The sequence below is a fragment of the Haemorhous mexicanus genome, chromosome 10 (assembly GCF_027477595.1).
Source record: "Haemorhous mexicanus isolate bHaeMex1 chromosome 10, bHaeMex1.pri, whole genome shotgun sequence".
NCBI classification, from domain to species: Eukaryota; Metazoa; Chordata; class Aves; order Passeriformes; family Fringillidae; genus Haemorhous; species Haemorhous mexicanus.
The window spans coordinates 12274614-12295508 of NC_082350.1; the positions used below are offsets into that span (position 1 = coordinate 12274614).

The 20895-nt window shown below is 45.8% G+C and overlaps 2 protein-coding genes and 1 long non-coding RNA gene across 9 annotated transcripts in view; all 3 read left to right on the plus strand.

Annotated features, from left to right (window-relative positions):
* Positions 1 to 3348, plus strand: part of U2SURP (U2 snRNP associated SURP domain containing) — a 40640-nt gene extending 37292 nt beyond the window's left edge. For 6 of the 7 annotated variants that reach the window (XM_059855391.1, XM_059855392.1, XM_059855388.1 and 3 more), the window contains 3 exons: positions 503 to 621; positions 1408 to 1575; positions 2833 to 3348. In XM_059855391.1, coding sequence (XP_059711374.1) covers positions 503 to 621; positions 1408 to 1575; positions 2833 to 2971 — 426 coding nt within the window. In that variant the 3' untranslated portion in view covers positions 2972 to 3348. The remainder of the gene's footprint in view (positions 1 to 502; positions 622 to 1407; positions 1576 to 2832) is intronic. The other variant, XM_059855393.1, reaches the window with a different exon arrangement.
* Positions 3349 to 7920: 4572 nt separating this feature from the next.
* On the plus strand, positions 7921 to 13712 carry LOC132331704 (uncharacterized). Its single transcript, XR_009487665.1, has 3 exons — positions 7921 to 8050; positions 8173 to 8938; positions 9160 to 13712. It is a non-coding gene; the product is annotated as an uncharacterized LOC132331704 (long non-coding RNA).
* Positions 13713 to 15220: 1508 nt separating this feature from the next.
* Positions 15221 to 18410, plus strand: CHST2 (carbohydrate sulfotransferase 2). The gene has a single exon (XM_059855396.1). It carries the CDS (start codon positions 15291 to 15293, stop codon positions 16578 to 16580), a length of 1290 nt encoding a protein of 429 aa, XP_059711379.1. The 5' UTR covers positions 15221 to 15290; the 3' UTR covers positions 16581 to 18410.
* Positions 18411 to 20895: the final 2485 nt, after the last annotated feature.

The following is a 20895-nucleotide window of genomic DNA, read 5'->3' on the forward strand; positions in this document are numbered from 1 at the left end:
TTGATATCTAGAAATGGACTATAGCTGTTTGCTTTTGACAGAGTAGATGTTATTGCAGAATCTTGTTTGTATTTTTGTTACATGTTTAGATAACTTCTAGTTATGAGTGTATATCAATTTTCAGTATGGATTAATATGGATGACTGCACATTTTTAAAGTAGAAAGAGGTTCCTGGTATTCTTCCATGTTTAATTTAGTTTAGAAAATGTATTACAGCTGTAAGATTTCCCTGAAATTTGTAACACTGAAGACTGTTCATTTCCAGTTAGATACTCAGATTTTCTCACCCAGGATGATAACCCACATGTTTTAGTTTGTGTTACAGTAAATGTTTGTGCAGTGTCCCAAGCTGGAGGAAAGGCCCAAGGAGCTACAAGGGTGTGACCATTAGTTCAGATCGAGTTCCATCAGTGCTCACTTTTATGCTGTTTGTCATTAGCTCGATTGCCTCTAATAATTACTCACACCTTATCTGAAATCATGACGCTTCTAATAATCTAGGAAAAAGAAAAAGAGATGGAAAGAGAACGGGACAGAGACAAAAAGGACAAGGAAAAGTCTGAGACCAGGTCCAAAGATAAGAAGGAAAAAGAGGAATGTACACCAACACGAAAAGAGAGGTATGGCTCTCCTTGGACTGAAGTGGATGGGAGGAAAACCCTCACAGTATCTTTGCAGGCAATGGCAGCTTTGAAATTACCTTGTATCCCACATCTGATTTTAAAAGAAAAACACAGAACCACCCAACAAAACAACAAACCAAACCAAACCCAGGCTTTGGCTATTAAAAAATGTTAAAGGAATTGTCATTTTTACCCTGCCCCAAGTGAGGTACCACTTCCCTTTGAACAGAGCTGCCCTTTGCCTCATTTATGCCCTGGGGAAGCATGGTCAAATGATTACCAGTTGCAGACGGGGTTAAGTGTCTTGTGGCAGTGAATTGAATTGCCTGCAGTGCCTCAGTCAGAGAACTGTCCAGAGGACTGGCCACAAATGATAGGCAGTGGTTTCAGTGGTGCTCCTCTCCCAGTGCTGATCCTGAACAGCTGGGCTTGGGCTAGCTGACTGGACACTGATCTTCTGGTGCTTGCATGGCCAGACTCTGCCACGGTTCTGAGTGTAGCTGTGGTAAAAGGCCGTGCTTTTCAGGGAGCTGTGACAGAAAGTGTTTACCATTCTACCAGCATTATTACCAAATGCCTCACAGGCCTTAATTTGTTTCAAGCAGAGAAAATCTGTTGCACACGTTAAACTTGATTTTTTGTTTTAATAATAAAAAGCCTACAATACCTTAATTACTGACAAGTAACTGACATGCCAGGGGCTAAAGCAAAGGCCCGCAGAGGGGAGCAGATGTTCTGACCGTGTGTTTTCCCTCCCGTGTGCGCGGCCGCCGTGCCGCGCAGGAAGAGGCGGCACAGCGCCTCCCCCAGCCCGTCCCGCAGCAGCGGCAGCCGCCGCGCCAAGTCACCCTCGCCCAAATCCGAACGCTCCGAGCGCTCCCACAAGGAGAGCTCCCGCTCCCGCTCCTCACACAAAGATTCTCCCAGAGATGTCAGTAAAAAAGGCAAAAGGTGAGCTGGTATCTTCTCTGTTTCAGGGAGCTGGTGGGTGTGTTTGGCTGGGGTTTGGGGGCCTGGGGGTGTTTCAGCAGAGCGCATTTGATACTCAGGTACTTGCTCTCACAGGATCTGTAGTGCACGTTCCTCATTAATGCCTTTGAGCACTGGGGTGGGAAGTCCACACAGCCTCCTGCCCTGATAATCAGCGCCAGACTCTGCTCTGCCGTGGTTCTGTTTACCCATTTACTGGTGATTTTAAGAAATGCTGCTTTAAACCAGAGCACCTTGCTGCTTTCTTGGCTTTTTATTTTCAAAGGATAAATCTTCTGTAGTCCTAAAATTCCTGTAGCCCTTCTGTAGAACCTCTCAAATTGGAGTGACTGTGCAGCCTTTCACTGATGATCAGCTTACATGAAGCTCCTCACTACCATAGTTTGTTTTTTAAGGGGAAAAAAAAAATCAGATACTGCTTATGGGGTTTTGTTTCCAAGCTAGGTATTTCCTAACCTCTGACACAAATATTTGTCTTTAGTTAATGTTAAACTTGAGGTGAAATTTTATTATTCTGCTAAAGCTGCTGTATCTTGAAAGTTCACCTTCTACTTCTTTTAGAGGTACAGAATATCTTACTGATACAAAATTCCTCAGTCAGGCTGAGGAATACTCCTTTGATGATGTTGAAAAAATCATACCACAAAAGTACAGTATTCTTGTGCTTATATAATTAATGATTTCAAATAAAAGTAGAAAAATAGTTGAGATTTTTTTTTTAGCGTTAATATGATGCTCATTCAGGTTTCATTATGTTAGATCAATCTATTAGGTGTGGGTTAGATGACAGTAAATTTATTCAGTGTCCCTTCTTTTTCTGTGGGGCTGAATCACAATCTGAATATGCTTGATGAGAATCAAAAGTATTTCACTGTAACACAGTTGAACATAGTTTTCCATTTCTGTGTGGACATAGGCTGCAATTCATACAAGAGCCAAGCTGGCTGAGACTTATGTGAAAGGCTGGGAGATCCTGATGTGGGTTTAAGGACATGAGTGTGTGTTATTATTCATGTGGGGTCCTAAGCACTGAAGTTAAGCCCAAAATACTCTCAAAGCCTTATAATGTAAAAACAGCCTTTTCTCAAAAGCAAGGTACCATCCTGTTACTTTCATGATTAGGGAAGATGTTTTCTGCCTCGTTTGGCTCAATAAATGAATACAAATAACTTCAGGAAAAGGTGCTTTATTAATAGTTGACTTTTTTTTTTTTGGCAGGTCGCCATCTGGCTCCAGGACACCCAAAAGATCAAGAAGATCACGATCCAGATCCCCTAAAAAGTCAGGGAAAAAATCCAGGTCTCAGTCCCGTTCTCCTCACAGATCTCACAAGAAGTCAAAGAAAAGCAAACACTGACAATGTTAATATTTTTTATGATGCTGTCACTTACTGGAAATGCGGTTTTGTTTTTGTGCCTGAACAGTCTGTTTAAAAACAAAAAAGCATTCCTGATTTTTTTTTTTGTGAATGCACGTGTATACTCATGAGTATCGGCATCTGTAGACCTGTCATTGTTTTATATTGTACAAAATATCTTCATTGTGACTATTTCCCAAAAGAAACATTTTTGTGTTTAGAAGTTTCATCAGAAATGTGTGTAACTGATCTGCTGGCAGTAGTGATATTTTGTTTTTAGAATGTTGTGACATAGCAGAAATAACCCAAATGTTCCCCCTTTTTGTAGCTTTGACAATTTGAATTAGATTTCAAATAAAATCTGAACAGAAAATGAAGATGTTGTTTTCTTGCCCCAGTGGTGATGCAGATCCCTAAGGGAGTGCAGGGTTTGTTTGGGAGTGCTGTGTATTTCAGACTGGGGTGCTGCATGGTTCAGTGCAGCGTGGCTCTGTTCTGTTCTCGTGGTTTGACTCCAGATCCAGGCACCTTCTGAATCCAGTGGATGGGGTTTCTTTTCTGCTGTGAGATTTTACTGTAAGAAGAGTCCAACAGTCTGGTACCTACCCTGATAAGCTTTACAGGTAAATCTTTGCTTCCTATGACTGCATTTGAACCACAGGGAATATTTATAACACCACTGTAATGTTTTTGTTCATTTTTACAAAAGAGCTTCTGCAAAGACACATCCTCTGGGGGTGTGAGTAGCATATGTGTCATTGATGTCTCAGTAACAAGCCACCTTTGTGGCACACATGGGGAGCAGCAAAGGACAGCAGGCCTGAGGCTCTGTGATTTCTTACATATAGATACAACAATTGCAGCCTTCAGTACCCTCTTGTTTTCTGAAACTGTTTTTTCCTGCAAAAGGACAACTTTTACATTATTTTACTGAATTTATTCCGCTGTTGTGAAAATTCTTCAAGATGAGAAAAGTTAAATTTTACTACATATTTATTAATTTTTTTTATTCAAGGGGCTGTTTAACTTCTTTTTTTCATGTTAGGCTTTTCCTTCTCCAAACCTGTCCTGTGTGTTAGGCATTGATGTAGCTTTAAATTGCATCACCTCACCATGCAACCTTTCTGTGGGTGGGAGAGGGGGAGGGAGGAGAAACAGGGAGGTTTCAGTGTTTATATGTGGAGGTGTGGGGAGATGGAAATAAAATGCTAAAATCAAAAGGGATCTGGCCTCTTGTGACCTGTTGGTAAAGGCCAAAGGTGTATTTAGCTGCAGGCAGAGTGCTGCAGGATGGCCTGCTGGTACACTGCTGGTACACTGGTGTGTCCACAGGCTTCTCACAGAGATTTGTAAATGTGTTGGGGAAAACCTATTGGACAGGTAAACAGCCTCACTGGATGCGCTTCCAGAAGCAGGAGCTAAAAGGTTTTACAAAAAAGAAAAAAATATTCTCTTTTTTACCTGGTGAGAGACATTGTTACAAGGTTATGTAAATTGTTGCATATGTGAGGCAACACATCACGTGTGTGATGTTTGCTAATGAGAACTCTGCAGTGATCTGGAACGCTGAAAATAGGGAGAGTGCATGCATACTGTAAAGACTTTCTTAGAATGAGGATTGAACAGATGCATTGATAATGAGAAAAGAAATACACCTTTTATCTGTTTGTAATACATTATAAAGAATCTATTTTAGAAATATGCAGAGTTTATTTTTTGTATTTTTTTTCCTCCCTGTAGCATAAGGTGTTTCAGGATAGGATTCAGCAGAGATTTTGGTTGCTGAGCTATTATAAACCAATTAATTTTTTTTCTTAAGTGCTGTGTATTTATACCTGACACAGATGAGATGAGGCTTTCTAGAAAGAAAAGTAGGTACTAAAATCAGTTGGGGATAGGGAGAATCCTAACTGTGCAGTGGGAAGATGATCACTTCAGATCCAATTAACTTAATTACTTGTAGCTGTTTATAAATTGAGGAGTGATAAATGTCAGTGTTCTGGGTCAAGTGGGACTAAAGATGCTTTGCCACAGAAGTATTTTATCTGCAGAATCAATTGTATATTTCATTTAATAGCTAAAAACCCTCAGGGTAGAAAATCACTTAGCATTTCAGGTACTTTTCAATAATTAATTTTCATTTCAGCTTTTACAAAATTTTCATCAGCGATTATAGAAGGCTTAAGCCAAGTAGCAAGAGAGCTAAAGGAGCACACCCATTAGGGTGTATTTTGTAACTGCTCTATTATGCAATGCCTTTTTCAGTATCTGTTCTCTAAATACCATTGCCATGCCTCTTGTTCTTTGCTTCCTGTCCTGGGCTCTAAAACAGCTGCTCTTACCCAATAGTCTCTTAAGAGCAATTAAGAATCTGTATCTTTTACAGAATTGCCTGGACTTTTTTGCCCTGTAGAAAAGAGTAGCTTTTGATCTTGCTTAGTCTTAATTTCCTCCTGCTTTTGTGCTTTTGTGTATAGGTTGGCTTTTCCACAAAGAGAAGCGGGAAGGGGGCGGTATCTGCTAACAAATATTTTGTAAAAGATGCAAAGTGTTATTGAAGACTTAAAATCAGGCTGCTTATGAAATTCATTTTTCTTTAGGTGACAAGGTACATTTTTCTTGCAGTGACAAGGTACAGTCACTGTGTGCCATTTCTATGTGACTTGTGTTTCTGCAGCATTTTGGGGTGAAGTGCTGAGTGGGTAATGTAAATAACTGATCTGGGATTCAGGAAGTAGCATTCAGGTGAAGCCTTGTGAAATGAAGTCGTGTCCTGAGGAGGTGTGGTCCTGTGTCTCCCGATGGTTCCTGTGGTTGTAGAGGAAGAGGGAGCCCGTTATCCTCTGAGAGCCTTCAGTGTGTGAGTGTCCAGCTCATCACTTTGGGAGGGCGTGGAGACATGAGTGGGTAACAGGCTCCTCTCCTGCCCTGCCTTAGGGAAACCAGAGGGAAATGTTCATGCTTCAGTGTTCAGGCTTGTCCAAAGCAGAGAGAGTGACTGTAGCTTGTACAGCCTGGTTCTAGCCTGGAACAGAGTGGGGTGTCCTTGGGAAGGGAATGTCCCAGGTATGTTCCCAGGTCTGTGCTGATGAGCTTTGGTGAAGCCTGCCCTGCACTCCTGGACATGCCCATGCTTACAGGAAGGCTCTCAAGGGACACAGCTGCAGGTGCTCTGAGCCAGTCCTGCCCCGGGAGTGTCTCCACAAGCCTTGGTCAGGCTCAGTGCTGACCTGTGGGCCCTGTGCTGCTGCAGAAAGCTACATAGTACATAGAGCCTCCTTGCTACAAATAAAATCTTCCCAGTGTTACAGAAGTGGTTGTCTCTGAACTGCCTTTTTTAAACTCGGACTTCCTTTGACCCTGCACTGCAGCTGCATGTATTTTTTCTAACACTGTTTGAGGAAGAGTTGCTTTCTGAGCATCAGTGTCAGGTTGTTATTCAGACACTGCACGTGTGCATATGCCCCCCCCAACTCCCCTTTGCAGGTTTTGAAGTGTTAGAATCAACAATCACTTAGGAGCAAGGCTAACAAATCAATGTTTCCCAAAGCATGTATTAGAATCACAGCTCTCACTGCTGTGGGTTCACCTGTCCCGGTGACACGAGAGCAAAGAGCTCATGTAACCTTAAAAACCAGAATCTTGGGATGAGAAAAGCAGGGTCAGCCACAAATGGCAAATCTGCTCTGACTCTAATCGCTTGAGGCAGCTGCTTGTGGGGTTTTCCTCCACAGGCATTGACAGTGCTTCAGTGGAATAAATAAATAAATAAAAATGCAAAGCACTGCTCTATTTCTGCAGATGGACTAAGGTCTGGACTTGGTAGTTTTTAGATTGGTAGCTTGCTGCACTTTTGTACAGCTGTGTGAAAGAGTTTGGGGTGTGGTGGTTTTCATCTATTCTTGGTCTGCCCTGAATACTTAAGGTGAATATTCTAGAGGAGAAGACAGCAACAGTGGCATAACCTAGATGAGAATTTTAGTTCTCTTAAAATCAAGCACTGTTCAGTATCAATGAAGCTGCTCAGTAAACTGAGATTTATCAAATTACAAACATGATATTGTTAGTCAGAAATTTTTATCAGTTTTCTGAATATGGCTGCTAAAGTAGTTTTATTTAAATAACTCATAGTATTTTAGAATTTCTTTTTCTCATTGCTGGTTGTGCTGTTGCAATACTTCCAGTACTTCGGTGATTCTTGTTGCTACTGGAGCTGCTGCTCCTCAGTTTTTTAAGCCACTCTTGTAAGGATAGCAACTAAAATGCTAATTTAATTTTGTCCAAATCTCTTTCCCCTGTAGGATACAGAAATCTTAAGCAATTGCATACTGTTTTCTCCTCCACCTGCTTCTGTCTGTGCAGTGTTGGCTTTCGTGGGTGAGCCTGTGTCATTTGCCACTTCTGTTGTCTGGTCTTGTGCTGAGATGTTCTACAGTGTAGCTCTGTCATAAGCTAGAAAGTTTTCTGTTTGTGGTTATTTAAAGAGGAAATGGTAGTTTCACATGGACTTTTTTGTCTTACTTGCTTTTGGGTTTGTATTTTATACAGAAAATTTTCCAATTGACATGGCAACAATAAAATTGTCAGTTTGCTGACTGCCAGAAATGGTTTTATTTTTAACGTGGAAGAGAGCAGTGTTCGTGCCTGTTATGCATGAGCAGCTCCTTGGCCTCAGCAGCTCTTCTGCTGCTCGATGCTGTTGTGCCTGTGTTGTCCAGCCCTAATGGCTGCTGCTGTTCCTCTGTCAGCAGTGACCTCTGTGCTCCTCTCACTCATTAATGAGGCATGGGCTGCTCACTCTGATTGTCTGTAGGAATCTCCCTTGAGCAAAGCCATCTCCCACTTGGGACAGCTGCTGGGACAGGGAGATGATGAGCAGCTCGTTAGCACTGGCAGCGGTTTGCAGGAGGCCGGGGAGGGCGTGGAGCTGGGTGGTGCTGCAGTGGGACCTTGAGTGCTGTGGCAGGGCCAGTGTCACACCTTGGTGCTGCTTTGGGGGCAGGTCCTGTTCCAGCCCTCCCTGTGCCTCTTGTTCTCTCCTTCTGTCCTTTCTGCTGCCTTGTTTGCCTTGTGGAAGGGGTGAGTGGGCACAGGGGGGGCAGGCTCACGGGGTGAGGTGCAGGGCAGGAAGGATGTGCAGAAATGGGGCCATCCCTTAGCAGCCATGAGCTGTGCCTCTCTCCTTCTCCCCTTTGCTCCAGGAACATTTGAACACAGCACTCAAACCTGAGAGGAACAAATGTCTCCAAGATAATTTACGTTCTGCAAGATCTGTGAAAGATGAAAAAGAGTAAAGAGACCTCAGATGCCCCCACAAGATGGGAAAGGCTGGGAAATGAACTCTTGATGTTGGAGAGTATTCCTTTGGGATAGATTACAAATCCCAGTTACTGAGATCTCTGCTTAGAGCTCAGAGTTCTTAAACATGGGATGTTGATCTCCCTGGACCTCACTCTATTTTTACTCTTGTGTGGACTGGGGAACTTGCTGTAGCTGTGGGCCTTAAATACAAACCATCAGTTTGACTCTTCAAGACCTTCTTAAGAGGCTGCCTGCAAGCAAGTGTGAAATGTGTTTCCTGAATCTTTCTTGGCCTCCTGAGGCTGGACCTAGCTCTGTGATTAGAGCTTGTGTATGGTAACTATGCCTGTAGAGAGGTGAGCAAGGAGAAACAGTAAGCATAAGGTCTTTGAAAAGCTCTCAGAAATCTTTCTGTGAAAAGACTTTACCTGGCAGAATTTCTTAATTCTATATGACAAATTGTTCTTGTTTTAAAATTTAGCTGGCGTAGGAAGAGGAGGGTGGAATTGATGCATACAATTTGGATTTGTGGAAGATGGAGCTGCCTCTGCCCAGGATTGAACTTCAGGATCATTACCAGCAATCATTACCAACTTCAGAATCATCACCAAAGCCATCACTGGGAGTAGAAACCAATTTTCATATTTTTTGAGCCATGCTAAAGAGGTACAGCTCTGGTGTTTCAGGAATTACTTAGCCAAATGTTTTCACCTGCTAGATTCTGCTAGAGCAAACACTGACCACATTGTTGTAAATAGAAACTCAGGAGGGTCTTCTGAGCTTATGGTATAGAGGTTTGCACTGCAGCTGATACTGGGCATTTTCACCAGAAATCTGCATCCCTTGGATTGCTGGTGATTTTTTTTTTTTTTTTCCTGGCTTTTCAGGTTATCTTCCCTGTGCTATGAGAAAAGAACAGTCTGCTGATTAACTGAATGGAGACTTGTGCCTTGGGCAAGTTCTGGGAAAGAATTGGCTATAAACTTTTAGACATGAGACTGAGATTGGATTCTGACCATTGTGTGAACTACAGGTCTGGAGATTCTCATCCTCTCTTTTTGCACAGGATGATTGTACTAAATAAATAAATAAAGAGAGAGAGAAAGGAAGAAGATAAGTTTGTAATAAAGCCTGATTTCTAGGCAGTTTCACCAGGGGAAAACTCATCTTTCATGCCAGCCTGCAGGAAGTCTTCACTGTGGTATACAGAAGAAATATGAAAATGCTACAGATAAAGAGTCCCTTTTCCTCAAATCCTTGGGATTTTCAAAAGTAATTAGTGAGTGATTTATGTTACTCTGAGTTTTGACGAGATGCAATGGATTAATTTCAAGAACCTTCCTAGACAGTCATTTATAGCACACTGTATGTTACTTATGAGAGAAAGTGAATTCTCACTCTTTTGCCCAAAGCTCTGTGTCTGAATTTTTAGACAGGGATTGGCAACTCTCTTCCCTGGAATTTAAATTTGTTCAATCCATAGTCAGATGAGGACTATTTTGCTCTATCACCTGAGAGTTTAGATCCAAGGGAACATTGTTGTGTGGCTTCTGCCTGCTGCCCTCAGGGTCAGGAGAGGCAAGTGAGGCCCCTGGGACCATGCAGCAGGAGGTGGGGAGTGCCAGGCAGAGCCCCTGGGACAGGGATGCTATGGACTGGGATGTATCCAGCTCCTGGGACAGGGATGCTATGGACTGGGATGCTATGGACTGGGATATTATCCAGCCCCTGGGACTGGGATGCTATGGACTGGGATGCTATGGACTGGGATGTATCCAGCTCCTGGGACAGGGATGCTATGGACTGGGGTGTTATCCAGCCCCTGGGACAGGGATGCTATGGACTGGGTTGTATCCAGCCCCTGGGACAGGGATGCTATGGACTGGGATGTTGTCCAGCCCCTGGGACAGGGATGCTATGGACTGGGATGCTATGGACTGGGATGTTGTCCAGCCCCTGGGACAGGGATGCTATCCAGGGACAGGGCTGCCCTGAGCAGCTGAAGGGCTCCTGGGCACCCCAAGCCCTGGGGGTGAAGGGTGTTTGGGTCCTGGATTTGAAGTTTAGAGATGCCCAAATGTGTGGGGCTGAGGTAGCTCATAGGTGTGACCTGCTAAAGGTTGGGGAAGATTTGATGTCAAGCAGTGTATTGCCCGTTGTTTTAAAGGTGTGTGGCTATAAAAGTAGAATCTCTTAATTTCCTTTAGAACTTGAACCAGTTACACAACAGCCAAAAAAAGATTTCTAATTTTAATAAAAGTCAAGTAGAGACTAATCTACACTGCAGTGTCCCCAGGACATTTGCAAAGTTCTGGAATTCCTTCAGCTGCACAAACAGAAATTTATAAATATTTATTGAAATGTAGTTTATTGAAAATGTCACCTGTGCAACTGGAAGTGAACATGAAAGAGAAACTGAGGTGGCAGGGAACAGCTTGTTTACAGACAAGTTGTCCACTTGGTTTTGTATTTCTGGTTTATGAGTGGCTGCTTTAATTTTGGTCCCTGCCAGCTGCTTCTGTGTACATGGTTCAGAAAAATATCCAAGAGAAAATGGATACTTTAGGAGGCAGATTGTGGCAGCCATCACTTAATGGAATGGCTGCTGAAGGATTCAACATTACTGGAAAAAAGTGTGTTTTGAGGGAAATCAGCTGCCACTGCTGCACATGCTGAATATGCTGTTAAGACATCATGCACAATACTAAAAGGAAGGGAGCAAAATATAAACACCAGCAATTCTAAATGCTACTGTAGAGAGTCTTGTCACCTATCTCCAGTGGTGAGACTAAAATGCAGTCTAAACAAATTCATAGGATTTCCAAGTTTTTGAGAGCTACTCAATTTTTTGTTCACATTTTGTGGTCTATAATTTGTACTTTAGTTTTAAGAATCTCTCTTTTGGGCAATGTTTGAGGAATTCAGCATCTCTATTTATCCTGATTAGGCTAGATACAGGACTATTTAATCAGCACCCAGAACTTATCTCACACTAGGTTTATAACAGCATAAATCTCCATCTTTCAATTTCTTTTAAAAGATAAAATCTTGCTCAAATTTGACTTCAGGAAAAACTTCTTGTGCCCATTGCATGCTTGTGAACATGAGAAAGGCAAATCTTAAAGCATGAAAAAGTAGAAAGTTGTGTTTATAAAATACTAAACTGTAACATAAAATATCTAAGTATTGAATGAAAAAAAAATTCCCCTCATATTTTAAATTGGGGCATTTTAATTGCAGGTACTTATCCCTCACTTTACACATTGCTGGCTGCAGAGTTTGAGGTAAATACAGCCACCCTACTTCTATCTGAGTTTTGTAGTGTGTAACAATCTGCCCTGGAAATGGAGCATTCTCTTCTGCTCCTCAAAGCAAACTACATGTAATTGTCAAAAAGTAAAGCTGGCCTAGAAAGAATTGTTGGGCTTTGAATTTTATTTTTTGAATGATGAATTGTGCTTTTTGAAGAAAAACTTTTCATTATTTGACATGGGTGATCTAGTATACTGAGATTAGTAAGCCTAAAATAGATTGACGTGAAGTTAAATAGAGGGTGGAAAATGTACACTGAAATACCTGAATATATTTGTGAAGAACCATATTTGTTCAGCTGCAGAATGTTCCTCTTTTACACACTTTCTGTGCCTCTTACCATTTTTTAATACTTTTGTGTTTCTTTGCCATATATGTTGTATACAGTTATATATAACAGGTGTATAAATGATTTTAAAAAAACAACCAACCAAAGCTCCAAACTTGTGAATTGAAAGTTGGCTGTATAAATCTCTTCCATATAAACTTATTCAATACTCATTGATATTGAGTTCTTCAAAGTGCTAGTTGACTTCCAGGTCTGAAACTTCTGGGAGGAGGAGCTAAAGCAGCTGCACTGAACCTGACTGATCACAGCTGTGTTGTGCCTGGGTACTTGGATCCACCTGCACGGCATAAACACCTACACTGCTGCAGTTTTGAAAAGTAAGATTCTGTTTAGCAGCATGCAGGTTGAATTAAAGAGCTGCTGGCCTCGTGTTTTCCTCATTGAGTTGGAGCAGTTTGATGAAGGCAGTGTTGCTTTCAGTGCTCCTCACTCGCTGATTCAGAGAGATGTAACCACTGTGTAGCAGCAGGGAAGGTGCAGAATCCAATTACAGCTTTTCATGTTTGGGTTTACTGATTAGTTTTACTATTTCAGATGTTAAACCTGCAGTTCCTGTTTGCTTATCTTTATTTGTTACTTGCTAAATTTTAAATGCTGTAAGAACTGGAGCTGGCATTGTAGGTTTTTTCAGAAAATTTCATATCTCTCTTCAACCGAGTGAGAAGGAAAGAAGGGATTAATTTGAACTTCATGGTATTGTAATGATTTTTCACTGCTATGAATTGGTTTTGCTCCCTGTAGTCTCTGTCCTTTATTGCATTAGTGCTGCAGAACAATAGTGGTGGGAGATATTGCTTTATGAACTCCAGTGTCTCAGAACTGCCGTTGTCATTCATCACCTAATATAGGCTAACTGATGCTACTACAGACCATTCCAGAATGAAAAAGAAGCTTTTCTGCTTTAGCTAGGTGGTCACTTCATCTGTAGTGAGCACGGAAAGCCAAATAAATATTTGATGTGAACCTTTATAAAAATAGATAAAAAAGCAAAAGTCTTGTTTTATGTGAAGAACTCATAGATTAGAAGTAAAGAACAAAATAACTGCAAGAATTTTATGCTACAAGATGCTCCAGAGGTTTATTTTTCTTTATATACTGTTTCAAGACTTACAAATCAATCGTTTTAAGCTCATGTAAACTGCACATTTCTTTTGCCGACTAGATACAAATAATTTGTACACAATGTGGCTTTAAAGACTTCCTCTGGAGCACTGTAGGGTAAAAAAACGGCTTCCCCTTCCCCCTCACTTTGATGAAATAGGGACTTTTTCTTGAATATTTAATGGTTGTTTAAAGTCTGCTATTAACAAATTACTTCTGTATGAAAAGTCACAGTGACATTTAAACACTGCCGCCAGGGTCACCGGCAGCTTGCGGGACGGTTCTGAGCGGGCCAGTGCGCTTTGGTGGCCGTGTCGCAGCCGGCACGGAGGCTGAGGCGGCACTGGTGTCGCACACCAGGGGAGCTCCCTGCTCCCACCCCGCTGCCACCCTGCCCCGACAAGGCTCGGAGAGAGGAGCCCTCCTGCTACAGATCCTACCCTTCACTGTCAGGCTGGAAGGGGCTTAGAAGTTTTTCCAGAAAGGGAGCTTGGCTGTTAAATATCCCTGCAGAAAACGTGGGAGGAGTATTGAAATGTTTTGATAAGGGATACGAAGATTGCTTACACATTTAGCTCCTTCACCCTCTTGTACTGTTTTCTTGCATTTATTAAATAGTGTGCTACCAGGTAAGGCACACACCGGGTGAATTTGTGCTTTATCTGCTGTTAATAAACCTTCCAGCAAAATCCCCCCAGTGTCATCTGTTGTGGAGGGATTAGTCTGAGCCAGAGGCAGCCCCCAGCGCTCCAGGCTCCCAGCTGCCCGGGGAGATGGTCCGTGTGTGTCTGTGCCTGGTGGGAAACGCTGCAACAGTGCGGGAGCTGCTGGGGGGAGAAAGCAATGGACTGGGGGGAGCGGCCGAATGCTTCTGTAACTCATGAGCAGCCCCGGAGCGCTCCGAGCTCGGTCGGGGGCGGAGGAAACCGCTGAGAAAATTCCATAAGAGTCACTGAGCTTTGCCGGAAGCCCATCGGGAAGCCAGCGCCCCACAAGTGCGCTGTCCCTCGGGACCGCCACTCCGCGCCCTTCTCAGGCGCGCTTTGGTGATGTGGTCGTCTGGAAAGCACCGCTGCTGCCTGGAGCTGCACCGCTGCTTACGGTGCCCTCCCCACAGCGCTGTGTCTCCAGGACAGAGGAGAAAGCGCTGCCCGTTTCCATTTCCACCCGGGGCAGAGAGTCTCGGAGCCCATCGCTGGCAGCTGCCGGCTCGGTGCTGGCTCCAGCCGGGGCAGGAGCGGGGCTGCGCTGGGCTCTGCCCGGCACTCGCGGGGCTGCGCTGGGCTCGGGGCCGTCCGGGCTGGTTGCCCGTGGGCCGGGGCAGCACCGAAGGGGCCGCCCGGGGACCGGACACCGGCTATAAAAACACGGTGAAGAACTGCGGGCGGATGGATTTGTGCTGAGCTCTGCCAGGAAGATCAGTGTGAGGGGTTTTTAAAACGCGTTGGAGAACCTTTGAGAACTCCGAGTTTCCGCACAAACCAAGATAAAGGCGGCGGGGCTGGCCCCGGAATCCTCTCGGGCCTTTCAGGGATCTTTCCCTCCTCTTTTGTTTTTCCCGTTGCCGGCGCGGCTCCGCTGTGCGAGAGGTACCCGGTGAGGAGCCTCCCGCCGGGCTGGCCTGACGGGAGTGCCCCGGCAGAACAGAGAGGGCTCCCAGAAGCGCCCGCCGCCCTCCGGCGGTGCGGGGCCCGGCCGGGCTCGGGCTCGGTGCCATCAGCCCGGGCTCCCCCCAGGGGCGGTCGGTCGGAGCGGGCGGGGCGCTGCAGCCCGAGGCCGGGCGGCGGGGCCGCCAATGGCGAGCGCGGGGCGGGCGCCGCCAATCGGGGCCGCTCCTCGGTGGCGGCGGCGGCACCGGAGCTCTCCCGGAGCGGCGGGGGCGGGGCGGGGAGCGATGCGCTCTGTCGGGGCGGCGCAGCCCCCGCCCGCCCCTCGCTGCCGCCCCGCGCTGTGGGGCGGAGCGGAGCGCGGTTCCGCCTCGCCCCGGCGGCCGCCGTGAGCTGCGCTGCGGCGGCGCCCGCGGCCGCTCGGCGATGGCGGCGCGGGAGAAGCGCGGGGCGGGCGGGCGGCCGTGCCGCTGCTAAGTAGGGCAGGGGCGGGGGCGGCGGCGGCGGGGCCGTCGCGGCGGCTGCGCTATGCGGGCCGGGCGCGGGGGGCCGGCCGGGAGACGGCGCCGGGGGCGGCGCGCCCTGCTGCCCGCCGCGGGCCCCGGGGCGCCGGGGCGCTGAGCAACAGTTGGCCCCGCCGCCGCCCAGCATGAAAGTGTGCCGGCGGAAGGCGCTGGCGCTGTGCCTGGGCTACGCGCTGCTGCTGCTGCTCGCCGCGCTCAACCTGCTGGAGTACAAGTGGCGGCGGGAGCCGCGGCGCTGCGGGGAGCCCCCGGCAGCCCCCCGCCATCACCCCCCGCCGCCGCCGCCGCCGGCCGGGAGCCGCGGCCCGGCGGGCGCCCGGCGGCAGCTGGTCTATGTCTTCACCACCTGGCGCTCGGGCTCGTCCTTCTTCGGGGAGCTCTTCAACCAGAACCCCGAGGTCTTTTTCCTCTACGAGCCGGTGTGGCACGTCTGGCAGAAGCTGTACCCCGGTGACGCCGTCTCGCTGCAAGGGGCGGCCCGCGACATGCTGAGCTCCCTGTACCGATGCGACCTCTCCGTCTTCCAGCTCTACAGCACGGCGGGCGCCGGCAAGAACCTCACCACGCTCGGCATCTTCGGAGCGGCCACCAACAAGGTCATCTGCTCCTCGCCCCTCTGCCCGGCGTATCGCAAGGAGGTGGTGGGGATGGTGGACGACCGGGTGTGCAAAAAGTGTCCCCCGCAGCGCCTCAGCCGCTTCCAAGAGGAATGCCACAAGTACCACACGCTGGTCATCAAGGGCGTACGTGTCTTTGACCTGGCCGTCCTGGCCCCGCTCATGCGGGACCCGACCCTGGACCTCAAAGTCATCCATCTGGTGCGGGACCCCCGGGCCGTCGCCAGCTCCCGCATCAAGTCCCGGCACGGCCTCATCCGGGAGAGCCTGCAGGTGGTGAGGAGCCGGGACCCCCACATCCACCGCATGCCCTTCCTTGATGCTGGCCACAAGCTGGGCGGGAAGAAAGAGGGGGGGGGCGGCTCGGACTACCATGCCCTGGGTGCCATGGAGGTCATCTGCAGCAGCATGGCCAAGACCCTGCAGACTGCTCTGCACCCCCCGGACTGGCTGCAGGGCAATTACATGGCCGTGCGCTACGAGGACCTGGTGGTGGAGCCCATCAAGACCCTGCGGCAGGTGTACGGCTTTGTGAACCTGGCAGTCAGCCCGGAGATGGAGAAGTTCGCCCTCAACATGACCAGTGGCCCCGGCTACTCCTCCAAGCCGTTCGTGGTGTCGGCCAGGAACGCCACCCAGGCGCTGAGTGCCTGGAGGACTGCGCTCAGCTACCAGCAGATCAAGCAGGTCGAGGAGTACTGCCAGCAGCCCATGGCCCTGCTGGGCTACGAGCGGGTCGGCAGCCCCGAGGAGGTGAAGGACCTCAGCAGAACGTTGCTCAGGAAGCCGCGGCTGTGACGGGGCAGCGGCGCCCGGGGGTGGCGGAGCCCGGGCAGAGGAGCCGCTCCGGCTGCCCTTGAGTGAGGGAGGGAGCCGGGTAAAGCAACCTGGGCTCCGATTTCCTCCAAAGACTGCTGAAGGGTAACATACAGTGATGTGATGATTTCGTGGGTTTTTTTTTTTTTGTTTTTTGTTTTTTTTACCCGCCCCCTTTGCTTTGAGTTAGATGCGATTTAAAAAACAAAATCAAGTGGAACTGAAAATATGTGTAAAGCCCCTTCCTCCTTCTCTAAAACGCCAATGTCTTGTTCATGAAGTTCTTGTGGGTTTAAAGATGGTAACAAAAACTCTTGCACAATTCCTAACACATCTTTATCTCCCTTGATGCGGAGGGGATGCCCTTGGAAAACAATGCTGAAAATCAGACTTTTGTATGAAAGCAAATGTTCAGACATGATAGTAATAAAAGAAAATAATAAATGATATTCATTTTTATAATTACCTCAATTGTTTGGGAAATACAGTGTTGCTTATGTACAGCTGGAGGGGATGCTTGCTTAAAATAACAACGTGGACTTCTTAAAGGGTATGGGCGGAGGGCTGGAGTGAAACATTTGATTTGTTCAAAGAACAGGAGCTGCTCTTGCAGAAACAAATACAGATCTTGCAAGTATAGTGCAGGTTTCATGGCTGTGTCAAAGCAGGTTTCTATTTAACTATTGTCTTTTCTGTTGTATTTAAAAAGTCTTTCAAGTGCCACTGTACTGGTGTCCTAAGAGTTTTAAAACGTTTGCCATCGCAGCAGTATTTATTTTTGTCTTGACATGTATGTCCAGGAGTCACTGTCAAATAGAAGTGGGTCTACAGCGTGACAAGAAATGCAGGATTTAAAAAGACATTTATCGTACTGGAAACATTAGCATGTGTGACAACAAAAATAAAATTATATATATTCTATATATTCTATAGTGCTAACAAAACATAAGATGTAAGATATTTCTTGACATTGATTGGTAACAGGCAGAGCAGGGAAGCATAGAAAAATGCACAAAATGATTTATTTTTTCCCTTTGTCTGTGTCTGAGGGTATATTTATGTACGAAGAGGGAGGAAATGTACAGCTGTGTGTTCATGGCTGTAAGAGAGCTTTGATGGAGCCAGCCCAGCGTTTGATTTCAGAGCGCTGGTTGGAGACTCATTGCCTGTGAATTGTCATTGCTCTGTGATGGAGCCAGATGGTGGTCTGGCTCTTTCTGGGAGCTCTGCCTAGAGTCTGTCCCATCGTTACAACTTGATGATTAAAAAAAAAAAAGGGAAAAAGAGATTTTACTACTTCCGCTTTTGTAATTTCTTGGAAAAAGTCCTGGTTTATTAAAGGTTAAGTGGTGTGTTGCATATGAAAAGTGCAGGCACCCTAAGTAGTTTTTAATCTTGGTGTTCTCTGCTGCTCTTTGAAGGCTCATTTTGGAACTTGAGTTTTTAAACAAATGTAGTTTTGCCAAACTGTTCTCTTAGGAGACTACAGACTTTTCTACAGGAAGTACATTTTACATTGCCTATTTGGGTGTTGTGCCTTCAGAAAATGTGAAGAGTATGAGAAGAAAAAGGAGATTGATTTGTGAAAATAAATTAATATAAACAGGATGCCGATACGTGTGTGTGTATGTGTGGGTGTATGTGTGAAAATTTTAGTGATGTGTAATATGTCTATTTCTTGTAACTCAAGTTAAAGAGCTGATAACTGGCTACTAAGATTTTTGAGTTCTTGATGAAATTTTGGCATTAGATGTTGAATTTATTCTGAAAAGGAAAAACATTTAATAAACTAGTTAAAAGATTATTGCATAAGGTTGCTTACACACTTGCTGAATGACTGCATTGAATGTTGGTTCCCTCAGCTCATTTTCACAATCAGTGAAATAAAAAAATCTAGCAATGGGAGATCTTTTAATTGGCCTGTTAGGATGCATTCCCAGATTCCAGACAGCAGTGCTAGAAACGGGAGGGATAGTTAATTTGGTGTTTCAAATACAGATTAAGGTACTTGTGTTGTCGTGGAATGATGTGTTTTGTGTTACCACTGTGCATGTTCAGTGCAGTGCTGAGAGGATTTTGGGTGTTTGGCTTCGGGCTGTACCCAGCGGGGTTTCTTTTCTCTGGTTGTTGTGTCCGGGGGCAGTGCTTGAAAATCTGACCTGCTTGTAGAGCACGGTGCTTGTTTTTTCTCCATGCCTGTGTTGTGAGGCTGCCTGCTCCCCCTGCCCTGCCCTGTCCGTGCTCCAGCCCGTGCTGCGGGCCGGGCAGGCAGCTGGAGCTGGGAGCCCCCGGGAGCTGCCCATGGAGCGCCAGCCCCGTCCCGGACGCTGGCACCGCCTCGGCTGCCGCCAGAGGGGAGCTGTGCTTGGGTCTCCACATGGGAGATGCAGCATGTTACAGCAAAAGCTCCTTTGATTTTGGGAGCTGATGCATGGTCATTTCTGTGTGCAGAATTCCTTGGTCTTTTTTGGGAAAGTTTTCTGGATGAGTCAAGTGAACAGGAATTGATTGCCTCTGGGAGTATGAAACAGATGAGCCCAATTGACTTAGCTTCCAAAAATGTCCTTTGGCTCCTAATTATGTTAAAAAACTTGTCCTGTCATTCTGAGAGAGCACTTGCTCCTCTTCTAATAGTGGTGCATTGCAAGCATCTGCTTCACTTTCCCGATACAAGCACTGCCAGTAGAGTTACAGCCTCTGAATCTGGTCCATAGTTTGAGCTCCACCTACTACATTGCAGCAAGGAATCACCCACCATACTGTACAACTGCACCCTGGTGTGCTTTGGTGAACAGAACTAATAATGCAATGTTCATTCTGTGAAAATAAAGGACTGCATGTTTGTTCAGGTAAAGCTTCAGGAGAACTGAAAGGGACCCTGCTTGTGTAAAATGCTGGTGGGCTAAGCCCTGTGTTTAGTGCTGCTCTATTCAATATGTATGTGAACAACTGGCAATTAAAAGACGATTTTTAGCCCTTTTTTGTATTCAGGAAATAGAAGTAGAGGAACTTTACCAAGCCAAACAGAGTTGAAAAAAGTTTTAAATGTAGAAAATTACAGGGAAAAATAGTGTATCAGAAAGATGAAGGACATGGTTAGAAAAGAAGTTTTCCTTTTGTGAGGAGGGATAGCTAGCTGTGGTCAGAATAAACTTGACTTTTAAGCTTGAAAACAGTCTTGGGTTTCCTTTCTGTCTGATTTAATAATTACAGCATGATTCTTCAATGCTTGTATTAGTAAAGGATCAATAGCATAAACAAGGTACAGGGTGCACTCAGTTGCATGGAAGGGAGATGCTTCTGAAGACTTGCCACATTGGTTTGATGGAAGAGAAAGGCCAATGGGCAGCTACGTGTTGCTTTCTGCTATCAACAAAGCCAGAACATCAAACAGGTGTGGTAAATTGCAATGATCAGTCAGTGCATGAAAACAGGAAAACCCTCTGTCTTCCACTGAATCAACTAAACCACAAGATGTGTAAAGCTGTGCAAGTTGCTGCTGCTAACCTTGGAGCTGACAATGAAAAAATGTTAGATCAAGTATCTTTCATTCTTTCTTAACAAAAGGAGGAAGTCCCTTATTTTTCCAATCACTTTGTAATTTGTCAGACATTAAACATCATGCCGTGACTGGGAAGAGGAACATAATTTAAACCCACAAACCTTGTATTTCCATTTTGATTAGAACTCGGGTCTTCAGAGGTGAAATACTGATGGTCATAAGCAATCCTGAAACAAGTGTTTCTCATCCTGTAGGCCGTGAGAAGAGTAGTGAGATTATTTCCCCCTTCATCTCTATTTGCTAGCGGCATGTTGAAAATGAAAGGTGTTTAATGTGAGCCCTTGCACACCTCACAGTTGGTCTAAGAGTTGGTGTTCCAGCTTTGCTCCTGTGCATCCCATAAATGCAGGTATGGGTCCCTTTGGAGAGGTGCCAGCTGTGCCCAGCTGTGTGGGGCTGCTTTACAGGAACAGACTGAACATGGGGCAAATGCTGCCTCTGTTACTTCATTGAATGGATTAAAAATGTTCTTATTCTACTGTCATTTCAATTAAGGGTGTTGTATAAATATTACTCTGCTGAATTATGCATATGAATAAGGTAAGCAGATTTAATTTGGAGGCTCTAAGAGAATGTGACTGCTTCCCATTGATGTATCTGACTTCAAGTGTCTGTGCTTCCTGCTAAGTTATCCTGGCAGTCAGTACATAGAGTTTGCATTTTGTATCAGAGATCCCGAGCAAGATCTTACAAAAGCGTGCATGGTTTATTATTAAAGAATACATAGGATAACAT

Coding starts and splice junctions, on each gene's coding strand:
- CHST2 (XM_059855396.1), top strand. CDS start 15,291: ATGAAAGTGTGCCGGCGGAAGGCGCTGGCGCTGTGCCTGGGCTACGCG.